Source organism: Asterias amurensis, chromosome 17 (genome assembly GCF_032118995.1).
Source record: "Asterias amurensis chromosome 17, ASM3211899v1".
Taxonomy (NCBI): Eukaryota; Metazoa; Echinodermata; class Asteroidea; order Forcipulatida; family Asteriidae; genus Asterias; species Asterias amurensis.
This window is the reverse complement of record NC_092664.1, coordinates 6,232,610-6,247,152: the sequence shown is the minus strand read 5'-3', so window position 1 is coordinate 6,247,152 and position 14,543 is coordinate 6,232,610. Positions and strand designations below refer to the sequence as shown.

Below are 14,543 nucleotides of genomic sequence, written 5' to 3'. Positions count from 1 at the left end.
ACACGTTGCCTTGGATCGGTCGAGTTGGTCTTTGAAAAGCGTTTGTTATAAAATGTATATAGGTAGAAAGATGCTGTAAAAGTAGACTACAATGATCCACACAAACATGCCTCGAAATTGTACGGTTTTCCTTTTACCTCGTCGACTAACACAGTCGGCCATTTATGGGAGTCAAATTTTTGACTCCCATAAATGGCCGACCGTGTTAGTTCGAACAGTAAAAGGAAAACCACGCAATTTCGAGGCAAACTTGTGTGGATCATTGTATTCTACTTTTAAAACATCTTTCCAACCATATGCATTTTATAACAAACGGTTACAAACGCTTTTTTATTGACCAACTCGTCCGATCCAAGGCAACGTGTTCCTTAAAGTTTCAAAATTGAAAACTGATAAAGTCTCTCATCTGGGCCCAATTAATGCTGCATGCAGACAGTTGCTTGACAAATTTCTATTAAAGAGATGCTGCAGTGAATTCAAATAAAACAGTTAATCATTTTGCTGTCATTTATTTCTGATATATGTATTGAACATCAATAAAATGTGTTTTGTTTATTCCCGACATATCTCACTTGCGTAATTAGCGAATAAGTCATGCCCCCCCTTTGTGGACTGTTGGAGGTTACCGCCCCCTACCATCGACGTCACGTCGGGAAGTCAAACATATCGTCGGCAAAAAATGTCTGGTCCCTAACCTCACGCGCCTAGGTACCAGGCCACACAGTGCACACGTCTCTATAAGCACACAGCCAGGGCGCCCGACGGCTCGGGTTACCGACATGACGTCAAGTTTATGCAAATGAAGGCTCCCTTTTAGGGGCGGGGTGGGTTCCCCTAATCTCTTGAAAACTATTTTTTTTTTTAAATTGTGCATTTGACAAAAAATCATAAAAAATACAGGTTTACAAAGTCATGTTTAATCGTTTTAACTATTTAAAAAAACACTGCATCCACCCTTTAAGCATACATAACTTGTCATGATGTCCGTATCCGTGGCATGCCTAAAGTTTTGCTACTTCCAGCTCAAAAGCTGGCCTATGTTTGTGTGTAGTTACAAACAATCAACATTTCCAATGTTTGAATTCATTTATTTTGTATGACCAAAACTGCATAGTAACAAAGCACTGCGGAGCTCTAAAACGTATAGTACGGAACAGGCGCCATTTCAGTAAGCAAATGTTTTGTTATAACGTTTAAAGCATTGCCTATTGACAGTGCATTGATCTGTTTGTTTCATTGAAAGATCTGCTTACTAAAATGGCGTCCTGCGCACATTCTGCCTATATGGCGGATAACATAAAGGGCCTTAAAGCCAGCAGCTGTTTTGTTAGCAAAACCACTTAAGTAATGTTCCTTTAAATGTGTTTTGCTTAAGATTATGTGAACGGGGATAATGGCAAGTTAAAAACCATACATCACAAACAAACAAGTGTTTAATTTTTAAATATGTATAGGCCTAAATATTTGATGCATTTTTTTAAGAGGTTTGCTTTGTATTTGTAGAGTCTTATTTTATTTGTAGGCTGCATGACGTACTTTGTTTAATCTACCTTGAGCAAGCATATGATTGCTGCTGGCTTTAAGCCCTTTATGTTATCCGCCGTATACATACTGACAAACCTGTAGAGGTTTAAGATCGATCGGCCATCAGGGTCACAAGAAAATAGTGAAAATGTGACCCACTCTGTGAAAATGAGTCACACATGTCGCCCAATGCAATATTAAGTTATGGACAGTTTAATTAGGAAAATGTGAGAGAGAAAAAAGAGAAAAAAAGTTTTTTCTTTCTTTTTATGATCTTTAGTTGCATGGTTAACCTTTAGAACACTTACATTTAGGCAATAAAGCTATGAAAACAACAATTTTGTGATCATACTTATGTCTAATTTGTATCCTTTTGCACACAATGGTAGTTTAAAATATAATTTTACTTGTAAATCGTTTTTCACAAAAAATGGTGCAGTGGCTAATTTCAAACGGGAGTAACTCGGCAACGCGATACACCCAAAGCTTAGACACATACCAAATAACTGCTGCTGATGTGTTCTTTCCAGCCATGCATATAACTCAATTCCCGAAATTGCCTACATCTGACTCATTTTCACAGAGCGGGTAACAAATATGATTACAAATTTTGCATGACAGAATGAACAAATTAAAACGCTCATTGACCGATAAACTCCAAACGGGAAATCGTTTTGATAATTATTTCTCATCAAACAGTATAGAAAAGAAATACTTTTTGTTCTAGTCAAGAGAAGCTTAAAATCTTCACCCCTTATACGGTAAAGCGCTACATTGGGGTCGTGTTCATTCGGACGTGATTGGCAATAAAACAAACATCCTTTTCCCAAGTGTTAATTTTGATTCAATGTCCATGTATTATTTTACATCTTTTCTAATATACTAATTTTCCTTAGTTCGGTAAAAACAGAATTTTAAAAAAGATTAATTTAACTTCATTATAGAGAATAGCATTCGTTTGAGTTATTTTATCGTATTCACGTACTTGACATTTGTCTCACTAAAAACAGCCAAAAAGTCTAATCGTAATGTTTTTTATAACAACTGCTTATTTACAGCACATACAAAAATACAAGCAATTTCAAATACAAAGCCTACAATATACCATGGTTATTATATTTCCATTTAGAGTTACGCTTAATTTTTCAATAGATTGAGTGGTGACTGTTGTCAATAACAAACATGACTGTAAAAAAAATCAACCATAAATGTAATAACAACCTTAAATGTAATAAAATCAACCATGCCATGGTTTTCTTAGTGCTAACTGAAAGTGATAAGTCACATTCTGAAATTATAAACATACATTATTACAATTTAAGGCACATTGCGGTCACAGGGTCTGGTCGGGTTTGAATTGGTACAACAAATCCAAGTAGTTATCACCTGTCCATTAACAAACAAACCAAGACAAACCATTTTTCATATTATTAGACCTATTTAAAAAAAAAAATTCAAAATGATGAATAATTTTTTAGTATGTTCATGTAGCTTTTTGTATTTTTCGATCATAACCCTTGAATTGGATATTTAGCCTTCCCCCAACTTCAACACGTGTGATCTTAACCTTATATAACGCATACTTGACAGCGTTTACCGTTTGTTATAAAATGCATATGGTTAGAAAGATGTTTTAAAAGTAGAATACAATGATCCACACAAAGATGCCTCGAAATTGTACGGTTTTCCTTTTACCTCGTTGACTAACACGGTCGGCCATTTATCGGAGTCAAAGTTTTTACTCCCATAAATGGCCGACCGTGTTAGTTCGCAAAGTAAAAAGAAAACCACACAGTTTCAAGGCAAATTTGTGTGTATCATTGTATTCTACTTTTAAAACACCTTTCTAACCATATGCATTTTATAACAGACGGTTATCGCACGGCAACGACCCTGCAAGGCAACGACCCTGAACGAGTCACTACTCTTTTATTCCCATTCATAAATGCTCTTTTGTTAAAAAACGTTAAAAAAACAAAGTCTTAAACAATTGAAAATTCGAGGTTTGAAATTTTTTTGGTTTTTTTTTCAATTTTTTTATATTTATTTATGTATTTGTGAATGTTATTTTATAACCACAAACGAACACACACTGATTACAAACGTTTATTCAACGTTTTTTTTTTAACCATAATATAACATTTACCTTTCTAACACTAAATTAACGTTTGAGTAACGTTAGTATATTACCAATAAGCAATAGTAACCAAAAATCAACCCTGCTAACCAAATGTAAACGTTGATTCAACGTTCGCATGCTACCTGGGTAGGCTTACAAGTATTTTTGTTTCTGGAGAATTGCCCATATCAACAAAACGGCCATGACGGTAGCAGTACAACTAGCGAGAGCAATGAGTAAAACAACAACGACATTGATCTGTTTTGACTCTTCAACACACACAGGCAGATCGGAAGACCATTGACCATCACCCTGACACCAGAGTGAGGCAGACCCCTGTTGGTTAAACCCAACGTCACAGCTGACCCTAAGGGTTGAATTCTCCAAGTAAACTGACCCATTTATTTTCCCATTCTCTACTTTCCCCGGAAATCCACAACTGAAAATTTTAATGGAGTACATCTGTATAGTCTCCAAGATACCGGTTACCAGGAGGGTTTCGTTGGCAAACGACAGGCTACCAGTCGTCATGGCGTCGAAAATGCATTCAAATGACTCCCCACAGAGGTCCTTGATTTCTTGACTGATGAGATTTGGATCAGGAGTGACGAGATTTGGGGAGAATTCAGGGAATAGGTACGTTTTGTAGTCGTAAGGGGAAATGTATTTAAAAATGGAGTCTTCCTCGGCAACTAACCATTCCAACCCTAATTCATGAACCTCATACATCGATGCATTAGTGTTTAATGAAGAGCCATTCAGATATTGTAAATCGTCATCCGGGTTTTCATTCATATTACCCATCAGCCCATGAACTTGACCTTTGAACTTTGTGTCCAGTTGAGCAATAAAAGACATCACTTCTGGTTTGACGTAAACGATGAGAGCAACACCAGATTTCAAAGTGATTTTAATCTCTGAGAAGTCTCGATTGAAGCTGATTCGAAGCCCCTTGTGGTATTGAACTGGAATCGGGCTGGAAGCCAGGAGTATCATCTCACCATCTACAAGGATCATGGTCTGGTTCATGTTGGACCTCTGCACCTGCACCTTAGCGGAATCGTTGGTCTGAATGACGACTGCAGTATACACTGACGCGTTGGTATCTCGGTAGACCTCCATACGGGCTTGGAATGTCAGGTTATGAAGAGTCGATGAAGCCATCAGGAACTCTCCAGCTCCGTTGAAGGTGAACCTCTTCCCGTCGAGACTCGTGATATGAGGGTCTCCTCTACCTCCAGCAGGTCGAGGAGGGACGTACTCAGAGCAGTCATCTGATGGTCGTTTGTCGTAATACGCCTCACAGTTGTCGGACAGTTTGCAGCATCCGAGCCATGGCAAGACGTCATACCATTGATGGAACCAGAAATGATCCCCAGGTGCGTATCTATCGGCTGTTCCTCCTCCAGGGGAGCCAACCAGGATGTCTCCGTTATTATCATAGCAACACTGCTGACCTGAACCTGTTGACGAGGATGTGGTCGACCTAAAGCAATTCTGCGCCCCGGGGTGGAAAAAAGAATTGAAGAAGTTTGCTTTCACAAAGCCTACAGAATTCACATTTGCTTGATTTGAAGTACAGGGGCATGGATCTAAGCCAGAAGCAACATCATCCAACTGACGACTGAAAACTGAACATGGGATATTTGCAACTGATTTGATTACGTGCATTAACCCAGAATAGATTCTTAGAGCGTAAACGTTGTCCCTTCGACGCCGCTGTTTGTATTGAGTGACATAAAACGCTACAAGAGAAGGTTCGTCACTTGTGGGATTGATAACTGTTTCCAAGTCCAGGCCAGGAATATGAAGAGTGCCATTGTTGATAACATTACTTTTCACAGCAACTCCTTCTATTAGAACTGGAAACCCATCAGTGTTGTAACTTGAAACTCGAACCATCACCGTTACTTGGGAAACGTGATCCCCGACTAATGTGCGATCCCAGGAAATTAAGATCGGGTCAGCTGAGTTGAGATCAATGACACGGCTACCGGCTTCTTGGGTCATCTGCTGGACAGTTACGAGTGGTGGAAGGTCTTCTTCTGATGGAATATAAACGACACCAGAGTATGGAAAGGTGCTACCACCATCTAGGGATACATAGACTGCTGTCAGACCATTCTTGTAGAAGGCAGGGGTAATGCATTCAAGAGTATAGCTGCCGGTTCGAACACCATCAACCACAACATCTCCAACACCTGTAGAGAATTTGCACTTTCGATCATTACTAACATCATTACTGAATTGGACGCAAGGTACAGTGATACTGAACCTTTCTCCACCAAGCTCCCTCAGGAAGTATGGTGTGAAACTCAGATGCTGCTTGTTACTATTCAGGGACAAACCTGCAGCGTAACCGTATGTCTCAGCATGCTCGTAACCATATACAATAACAGACACTGGTGACGACTGACTGTCTACGTAATAAACGCTTTCCCCTTTAGGTACTTGGATAGTAATTGAGATGTAGTCAGATTCAGGAACGTCGTGCTCATCTATGGATAGGATGCCGTCAGTAACGATGATTGGGGCGTTGTTGAGGTTAACAGTTTGACGTGCATCTCTTTTCACGACAATGGTGATGAAATTAAAGAAACCCTCTGCATTACCTCCAGAATAAGGAGGCGTCGTAAACCCAAACCTAGACCCAAACTGCTCTACAGCCGGTACCTGTATCAGGGAAGGATCGACAGTAACGCCGTTAATTGTCGCTAGTCGCTGCATCATCAGAATCGGATTCGTTGAGGTAACTACACCAGAACCAGCTAAAATTCCTTCCCATGAGTCTCCCGCATTTAATGTTAGAGTCTCCAGATACGGGATTGAAACATTAGTTCCTGGAAAGTAGGAAACAATGTAGTATTGGTTGGTGTCTGTAGATCGGGATGCGGTGTAAATGTGCTCCTGCCCCCAACTCTTAACGGGTACCAGCTGCTCCGTTAGCGTATCGCATGCAGAGCCAGGGTTGCTTTCACATTCGCTGCCACTGAATACTGCAACTGGTTTGTCAGCTTGAATGATGCTCCCGGTTAAGTCATCCGCACTTTGTATCTGCACGGCTTCTTGGTAACTCAACGTGAAACTCAGAATGTCACCTCGGCTATATGACCTTCCTTCAAATGTTGCAGTTCCTTGCATTGTCACTTGAACGTTGGTGGAGTCTGTGTCAGTTCCAATGATGGCAAAATGGCCAGTAAGGGTACGTGTTGGCGTTACCACCACGTACTGCATCCCCAGATTGTTCGTTGGAATACCGAGGAAGGCGTCCGTTGTAAAGTCCTGATACATTAAACCGTATGCAGAGACCTCGTTTGTCGCAGATATATCGATGGTTTTGAAGCTTCTATCAGTGTCAGCCATTGTTAGTTCCACTGGCACTTTCACTTGTTTAAATCCACTTTGATCTACATCAAAGGTTTCTGTGAAGGGCTTGCCACCAACTTGGTGTTTACTGCTTATGGTCACACTTGTGGTTTGCTGATTGTTGAATGCAACCACTAAAATGAACAACTCTCTGCTTGATATCCCGGTTTGGACGTTATCAGTAAAGCCAACAATGAAGTGTGTACCTCTAGATATCCCACTGCAACCTGGCGCAATAGGTGTGAGTTGACCTTGAGCTTGGCCGTGTAAGAGTGCAAGTATGGTGACAAACCAGACACAACGACTCACCACACTCTCCATTTTGTAAACTGAACAGAAAATATAAAGATATAAAGCATCAGTATACAGGAAAAAATAACTTCATTTTGCCACAACCGATTCTTTAAAGCAGTGGACACTATTAATAATTACTCAAAATAATTATTAGCATAAAATCTTACTTGGTAACGAGTAATGGGGAGACGTTGGTAGCTCTACAACATTGGGAGAAACTGCTTCCTCTGTCATAGAGAGCAGTTTCTCCCAATGTTGTAGAACTATGAACAGCTCACCATTACTCGTTACCAAGTAAGATTTTATGCTAATAATTATTTTGAGAAGGATAACGTAGTTTTCGAGAGAGAAGTAATTTTCCACAAATTTGATTTCGAAACCTCAGAATTAGATTTTGAGGTCTCGAAATCAAGCATCTGAAAGCACAAAACTTCGTGTGACAAGGGTGTTTTTGTATTTCATTATTATCTAGCAACTCTGACGACCAAATGAGTTCAAGTTTTCATAGGTTTTTTTTTTATGTATATGTTGAGATACACAAAGTGAGAAGTCTGGTCTTTGACTATTTCCCAAAGTGTCCAGTGTCTTTAAGCATTTTCCCAAGTTTTAAGTGTGCTCTGAATTACCATGCTTATTTTTGTGTATTATAAAATGGCAGCGTACTGCTTGTGTTACTATAAGTGGAAAACGTGTCACACTCTCAAAACCCCGGTGCCAGTTTTGACCCGGTTCGTGGTTTCACGTGGGTCTGACCCATCTGGATCAACGTGATCCTGAATCTGTTTCATAATGGCCTAGGTCAAACTGGCGCAGTATCTTCAGTTCAAATCCAAACACAGTTATCGGATCAGCCTGAACCACAACTGGGTCGAGCCCCGGGACCCATGATCCGGATCGACGCTGACCCCGGGTGCGATTTTACAATGACTTTACTTAGAACTAGTCCTAATATAACTTAGGACTAGTCCTATAGAAGATATTAACTTAGGACTAGTCCTATAGAAGATATTAACAACTTAAGGCTAGTCCCAAGTTACTCGAGACAAGACTAATTCTTTTTGAAGTCCAACATATCTCTTCATTTATAGCCTAAGTAATCTATCCTTATACTACAATACAAACTCATCTGGAATCATTTCACATAATCCACGTGCATGAATGAACAACATGTTTTATTGCCATACATCATGTATATGGTATTTTTCATAAATTTCCGTCAAAAGACTCATACGGCAGATTGCCTTTGCATGAACCATCCAAACATGAGTTGTCAGTGGTAGGAACTTGCTTTTTATTGGAACCTCTCACAGGATTCATACCTCTGATTGACTTTTGTGCAAAATAGTTAGCTTTATTTTTATGAGAACATTTCGGCAAATGGGCAGCCAATTCATCACGCTATTCATTTTCGCGCGAAATCGAATGCTACTGAAAAGGGTCATTCGATTTCGTTTATGATGCGTCAAATTCGATTAGTTTGACCAATATGATCAATCAGTTTAAGAATTCATCATAGCAGTCTCAGGTATGGTGGCCCTGAAGGGACATCGCACATTGCAAACGTGTCACATACGTATGCAATGTCGTGAAACAAATCGAGAATATGTGCGCACACGTATGCAATGTCGTGAACCAAATCGCGAATATGTGCGCACACGTATGCAATGTCGTGAACCAAATCGCGAATATATGCGCACACGTATGCGATTTGTTTTGCAATGTCGTGAACCAAAACGCATACCTTGTTGCATACCTTTGAATAAAATGTTTAATGATCTGGGGGGTTCGAGAAATACGCATGCGCGAACATGCCCCGCTCGCGAGTTGCGATCAAAATCAAAAGTTTCAATATGACAGCCATTTGTACAGTAGTCTTGGCCCAAGACGATGGTGCTTGATTCTGGATAGTGTACTACGCGCGGTTGAATCGCCAAAGCGCGCCTGCCACGGTATGATTTAGTTACGTGGACGCTTGAAATCTAGACTACACTCGGCAAGCTTGCAGAGTGTAGTCTAGATTTCAAGCCGTCCACGTAATTGCAGAGTGTAGTCTAGATTTCAAGCCGTCCACGTAATTAAATCATACCGTGGCGGGCGCGCTTTGGCGATTCAACCGCGCGTAGTAAACTATCCAGAATCAAGCACCATCGTCTTGGGCCAAGACTATTTGTACAGCAGTATAGGCAAACGCAGTCAACAACGACCGCTACATTGCGGCCGTGATTTCTCATGTAATAATCAATGCAGTGTTATGATACTTGGTTTAAACATTACTTTTGTTCAATTTTCAAACACTTTTCAGGTTTGATTTTTTACTGTAAGTTCAGATAAAGGGCAAATTAGAGAAAGCTTAAAGCTGCTGCTGTACACATGTTAACAGATCTTCCCCCCCCCCCACCCCCACTCTCTAAAAATAAAGGTTACCAATCGCTTTTTATTGTTTTATTATTATTCATAATTCATGTACAAACAGTATTTTCTTATTAAATTATTACAATATCAACAGTCACTGTAGCCCTGGACGATATCGAAAATTTTGACTGGCGATATATCGTCAGGTAAATATCGCCGATATGACGATAGCGTGAAGATTTTTGAAAATCGAAAGTACCCTTCAGAAGGGGACAACAATGGCCCAATCGCACGCTAAAAACAGTTTTACCGCAAGGACGAAGACAAGACAAACAAAACATGACTGTTGTGTTAAAAAGAAAAAAAAAAAAAAAAATGGACTGCGTAAATTAGATAAATTTTATTCAAACCGCCTTGATGAAAATTACTGAATTAACATTACATCCATATTCCATGAAACAGAAAACGTAATATTTCTTTGTTTTACATCACTGGCTCTGAAGCAATTAAATCATATTTGTACCTTAATCGATTGGAGTGTTGCGATCTCTAAAAACCCATGGAGGAAAAACCTGGTGCCGCTATTTTTATTCCAATGCGTTCACAATCATCACTATACATGTGCATGGCTATTCACAGTCGATTCGCTTGTGTTGGTCAACTCACCGTCAACACGACCGATGCTATTTTATATAGCTGTATGGCCAAAACAGTTCCAAATGCAGGAAAGCGCCCTCTGTTGTCCATGATGTACAATACAAGCTCTGTGAAGAAGCAAGATGGCGGCCGACGGCTTTTGCCGCCTCAAGATAATTGTTTTCACGATAAAAAAACCCCTCATTTTATTACCGAAATGTAACCAAAACTAGTAAAAATTCTCTTTTGGCTAATACTTTGCATTTCTATGACTCTTTTGAGGATTTTAAATAATTACTGGAGGTTGTGATGGTGAGTTTACGGCACCTAGCGAGTTGACGTTGAGTTGGCAAGTAGTTGACGGCAAGTAGTTGGACCCGTATTTTCAGTGCGTCCGACATGGTCCGACATTTCCTGACGACAACGTGGTGATTTCTGGTCAAGGGAATTTCCCCTACAGCTTTGCACCCACGCGTGGGCACGGAAACACTCGGTTCATTCATCCCCTAATAACCACTTATAAGAATAACCGTGGGATTGAGGTGATGGATACTGCTACGTGGTGATTTCTGGCCAAGGGAAATTCCCCTACAGCTTTGCACCCACGCTTGGCCACGGCAGCACTCAGTTCATGCATCCCCTAATAATAAAGTACCATAATAACAGTGGGATCGAGGTGATAGATACTGCTCCGGGTATTCACACAGCACATAAACGGTTCAAGAACGTTGGTCATGCTTCAGCGCTGCAAAGAGAGACCACCATGTCTAGATATGAAGGTATGCGTTCAGCCACAACCTTCATTCGAAGTCAGAAAAAGAAGGCATCAGCCCTAACAAATCTTATTTACCTGTGAGATTGTAAGAAATCTGTGGGAAATACTCGATATTTTGAAAGATATCGTCTATGAAAAAAAATATCGTTTTGAGACGACATTTCGATAAATTCAAAACCAACATCGATATTGGCGATATTGTTTTCAATATCGTATCGTGACGATATTATCGTCATATCGTCCAGGCCTAACAGTCAGTTACAATATTTTTCATTCAGTTGTGATAATTTTTAATGTGTGAGTTCTGAGTCAAATAAACTTTAAACTTTAAATTTAAAGTTGCAATTTTAGAATATAAAAAAACACCATGCACATATATTAAAAAATTGTCAGGCAAAAATTCTGACTGTGACTGGCACCCAAACAAAGATATTGACTTATAGGTAGACCCCCAACTTAAGCCTAGATAGCTCAGTGGGTAGAGAGCCGGTACGGAGGTTCAAGTCCCACTCCTCCGTTTTGCTTTGTTCAAGCCCAAACCATTAAAGGAACACGTTGCCTTGGATCGGACGAGTTGGTCTATAAAAAGCGTTTATAACCGTTTGTTATAAAATGCATATGGCTGGAAAGATGTTTTAAAACTAGAATACAATGATCCACACAAGTTTGCCTCGAAATTGCCTGGTTTTCCTTATACTTTGCATACAAACACGGTCAGCTATTTATGGGAGTCAAAAATTTGACCCCCATAAATGGCCGACCATGTTAGTCGACGAGGTAAAAAGAAAACCGTGCAACTTCGAGGCATGTTTGTGTGGATCATTGTATTCTACTTTTACAACATCTTTCTACCTATATGCATTTTATAACAAACGGTTACAAACGCTTTTCAAAGACCAACTCGACCGATCCAAGGCAACGTGTTCCTTTAAAACTTGACCAAGTAATTTTTTTACTTGAACTTAAATTTTATTACAAACTGCATGGACTCACAAGGGAATTTGAGCTTAATCTTCTCATTTTAAAATGCTTTACAGACGCTGATCCAAATTGGGTAGCACTTCTACGGTGTAGGAACTTAATATCTTAATAAACTAGTCTCGAAGTCATAAATGTGTGTGTAACAAGGGTGCTTTTCTGGCACATTTTCTTGCAACTTCGATGACAAACTATAAGCCACAATGTTCACAGATTTGTTATTTCATGCATATGTTTGGATATTCACCAAGTGAGAATAATGGTCTTTGACAAAATACCAAACGGGTCCAGGGGTCGATTTCACAAAGAGTTAGGAATAGTCTTAACTTAGGACTAGTCCTAGGAGATATTTAAAAAACACTTAAGGTTATGTCCTAAGTTAGGATGAGTCATTCGTCCTAGCTACAGATAAGACTAGTCTTTATTCTTTGTGAACTCCGGCCCAGTTACTCTAATGTATTTTTCAAGTAGGTTGTAAACAGTGAAATAACCTGCAGCCGATTTCACGAAACTTTACGCAACTAGCTACTAAGTCCACTTGCGCAACCCCACGCCATAAACGATGCGCAAGTGGACTTACGCAGATGCGTAAAGTTTCGTGAAATCGGCTGCAGATCAATTAAGTAATGTTACCTGATATTTATGACGTCTTTGCACCGTATCGTTGGAGCTTGAACATGCAATGTTTCCAAGTGAAGTATACAGTGAGTTATGACGACACCTTCCAAACATGCCCCTTTGTATTTCAGGCCTTTTCAATCTGGTGATATGTTTAGGTTTTTAAAGGAACACGTTGCCTTGGATCGGACGAGTTGGTCACTAAAAAGCGTTTGAAACCGTTTGTTATGAAATATATATGGTTAGAAAGATGTTTTAAAAGTAGAATATAATGATCCACACAAGTATCACTAAAACTCGCACGGTTTTCTTTTTACGTCACGAACTATCACGGTCGGCCATTTATGGGAGTCAAAATTTTGACTCCCATAAATGGCCGACCGTGTTATTGGACGAGGTAAAAAGAAAACCACGCAACTTCGAGGCATATTTGTGTAGATCATTGTATTCTACTTTTACATCATCTTTCTAACCATATGCATTTTATAACAAACGGTCACAAAACGCTTTTCAAAGACCAACTCGACCGATCCAAGGTAACGTGTTCCTTTAATAGAAGTATGACGCATATGACAAAGGAATCTCATGAAAAGGTGTTTTGGCACGTACCGAGTTCTTTGATAACTCTTCATGGAAATACCCACATTTTCACCCATTGCTCAACGTCAAGGTGAAGTCCCTTTCTATTGTAAAGTTAACGGCTCATCGCACGCGATTTCACAATGTGCAAGGCTAGGCAAATTTTAACAAGAAAAAAATGGTGCATAGTGTTTATCTTTTCTTAAAGGCACTGGACACATTGGTAATTACTCAAAACAATTGGTAGCATAAAAACTAACTTGGTAACAAGCCGTGGAGAGCTGTTGGTGGTATAAAACTATTCGAGAAACTGATTCCTCTGAAGTAATGTAATTTTTGAGAAAGGGGTAATTTATCACTCAAATAATAAAATACTTCAGATGTAGCCTTTTATTAGGCATCTGGAAGCACACAAAGTAATGCAACAAGGGTGTTTTTTTCTTTCTTCATTATTCTCTTCAATGACCATTCTTGTGCTATTTACCGCAACCCAAATGGCTCAATTTTACCAACAAATGGCGCACCGGGTATAGTGGGCAGCTGTGTATTGAGTGAGTTGTGACATGGTAGGGACAAGTTTTCTTCGTCATGTGGTTGCTGTTCGCCATTATCGGTCCAAATAAAATAAAACGTAAAATGCGGCCAAGTATCGAAGGTGACATTTTTGTTAAAGGAACACGTTGCCTTGGATCGGTCGAGTTGGTCTTTGAAAAGCGTTTGTAATAAAATGTATATAGGTAGAAAGATGCTGTAAAAGTAGAATACAATGATCCACACAAACATGCCTCGAAATTGTACGGTTTTCCTTTTACCTCGTCGACTAACACAGTCGGCCATTTATGGGAGTCAAATTTTTGACTCCCATAAATGGCCGACCGTGTTAGTTCGAACAGTAAAAGGAAAACCACGCAATTTCGAGGTAAACTTGTGTGGATCATTGTATTCTACTTTTAAAACATCTTTCCAACCATATGCATTTTATAACAAACGGTCACAAAACGCTTTTCAAAGACCAACTCGACCGATCTAAGGTAACGTGTTCCTTTAATAGAAGTATGACGCATATGACAAAGGAATCTCATGAAAAGGTGTTTTGGCACGTACCGAGTTCTTTGATAACTCTTCATGGAAATACCCACATTTTCACCCATTGCTCAACGTCAAGGTGAAGTCCCTTTCTATTGTAAAGTTAACGGCTCATCGCACGCGATTTCACAATGTGCAAGGCTAGGCAAATTTTAACAAGAAAAAAATGGTGCATAGTGTTTATCTTTTCTTAAAGGCACTGGACACATTGGTAAT

At 39.6% G+C, this 14,543-nt stretch overlaps 1 protein-coding gene across 1 annotated transcript; it reads right to left on the bottom strand.

Annotated features, from left to right (window-relative positions):
• Positions 1-3,333: 3,333 nt before the first annotated feature.
• On the bottom strand, positions 3,334-12,845 carry LOC139949458 (sushi domain-containing protein 2-like). Its single transcript, XM_071947804.1, has 2 exons — positions 12,678-12,845; positions 3,334-7,338 (listed from the first exon to the last, which is right to left on the bottom strand). Exon 2 carries the CDS (start codon positions 7,328-7,330, stop codon positions 3,797-3,799), a length of 3,534 nt encoding a protein of 1,177 aa, XP_071803905.1. The 5' UTR covers positions 7,331-7,338; positions 12,678-12,845; the 3' UTR covers positions 3,334-3,796.
• Between the last annotated feature and the right edge of the window lie 1,698 nt (positions 12,846-14,543).

Bases quoted from the DNA above. Each gene is read 5' to 3' on its own strand.
- LOC139949458 (XM_071947804.1), bottom strand. From the start codon at position 7,330: ATGGAGAGTGTGGTGAGTCGTTGTGTCTGGTTTGTCACCATACTTGCA.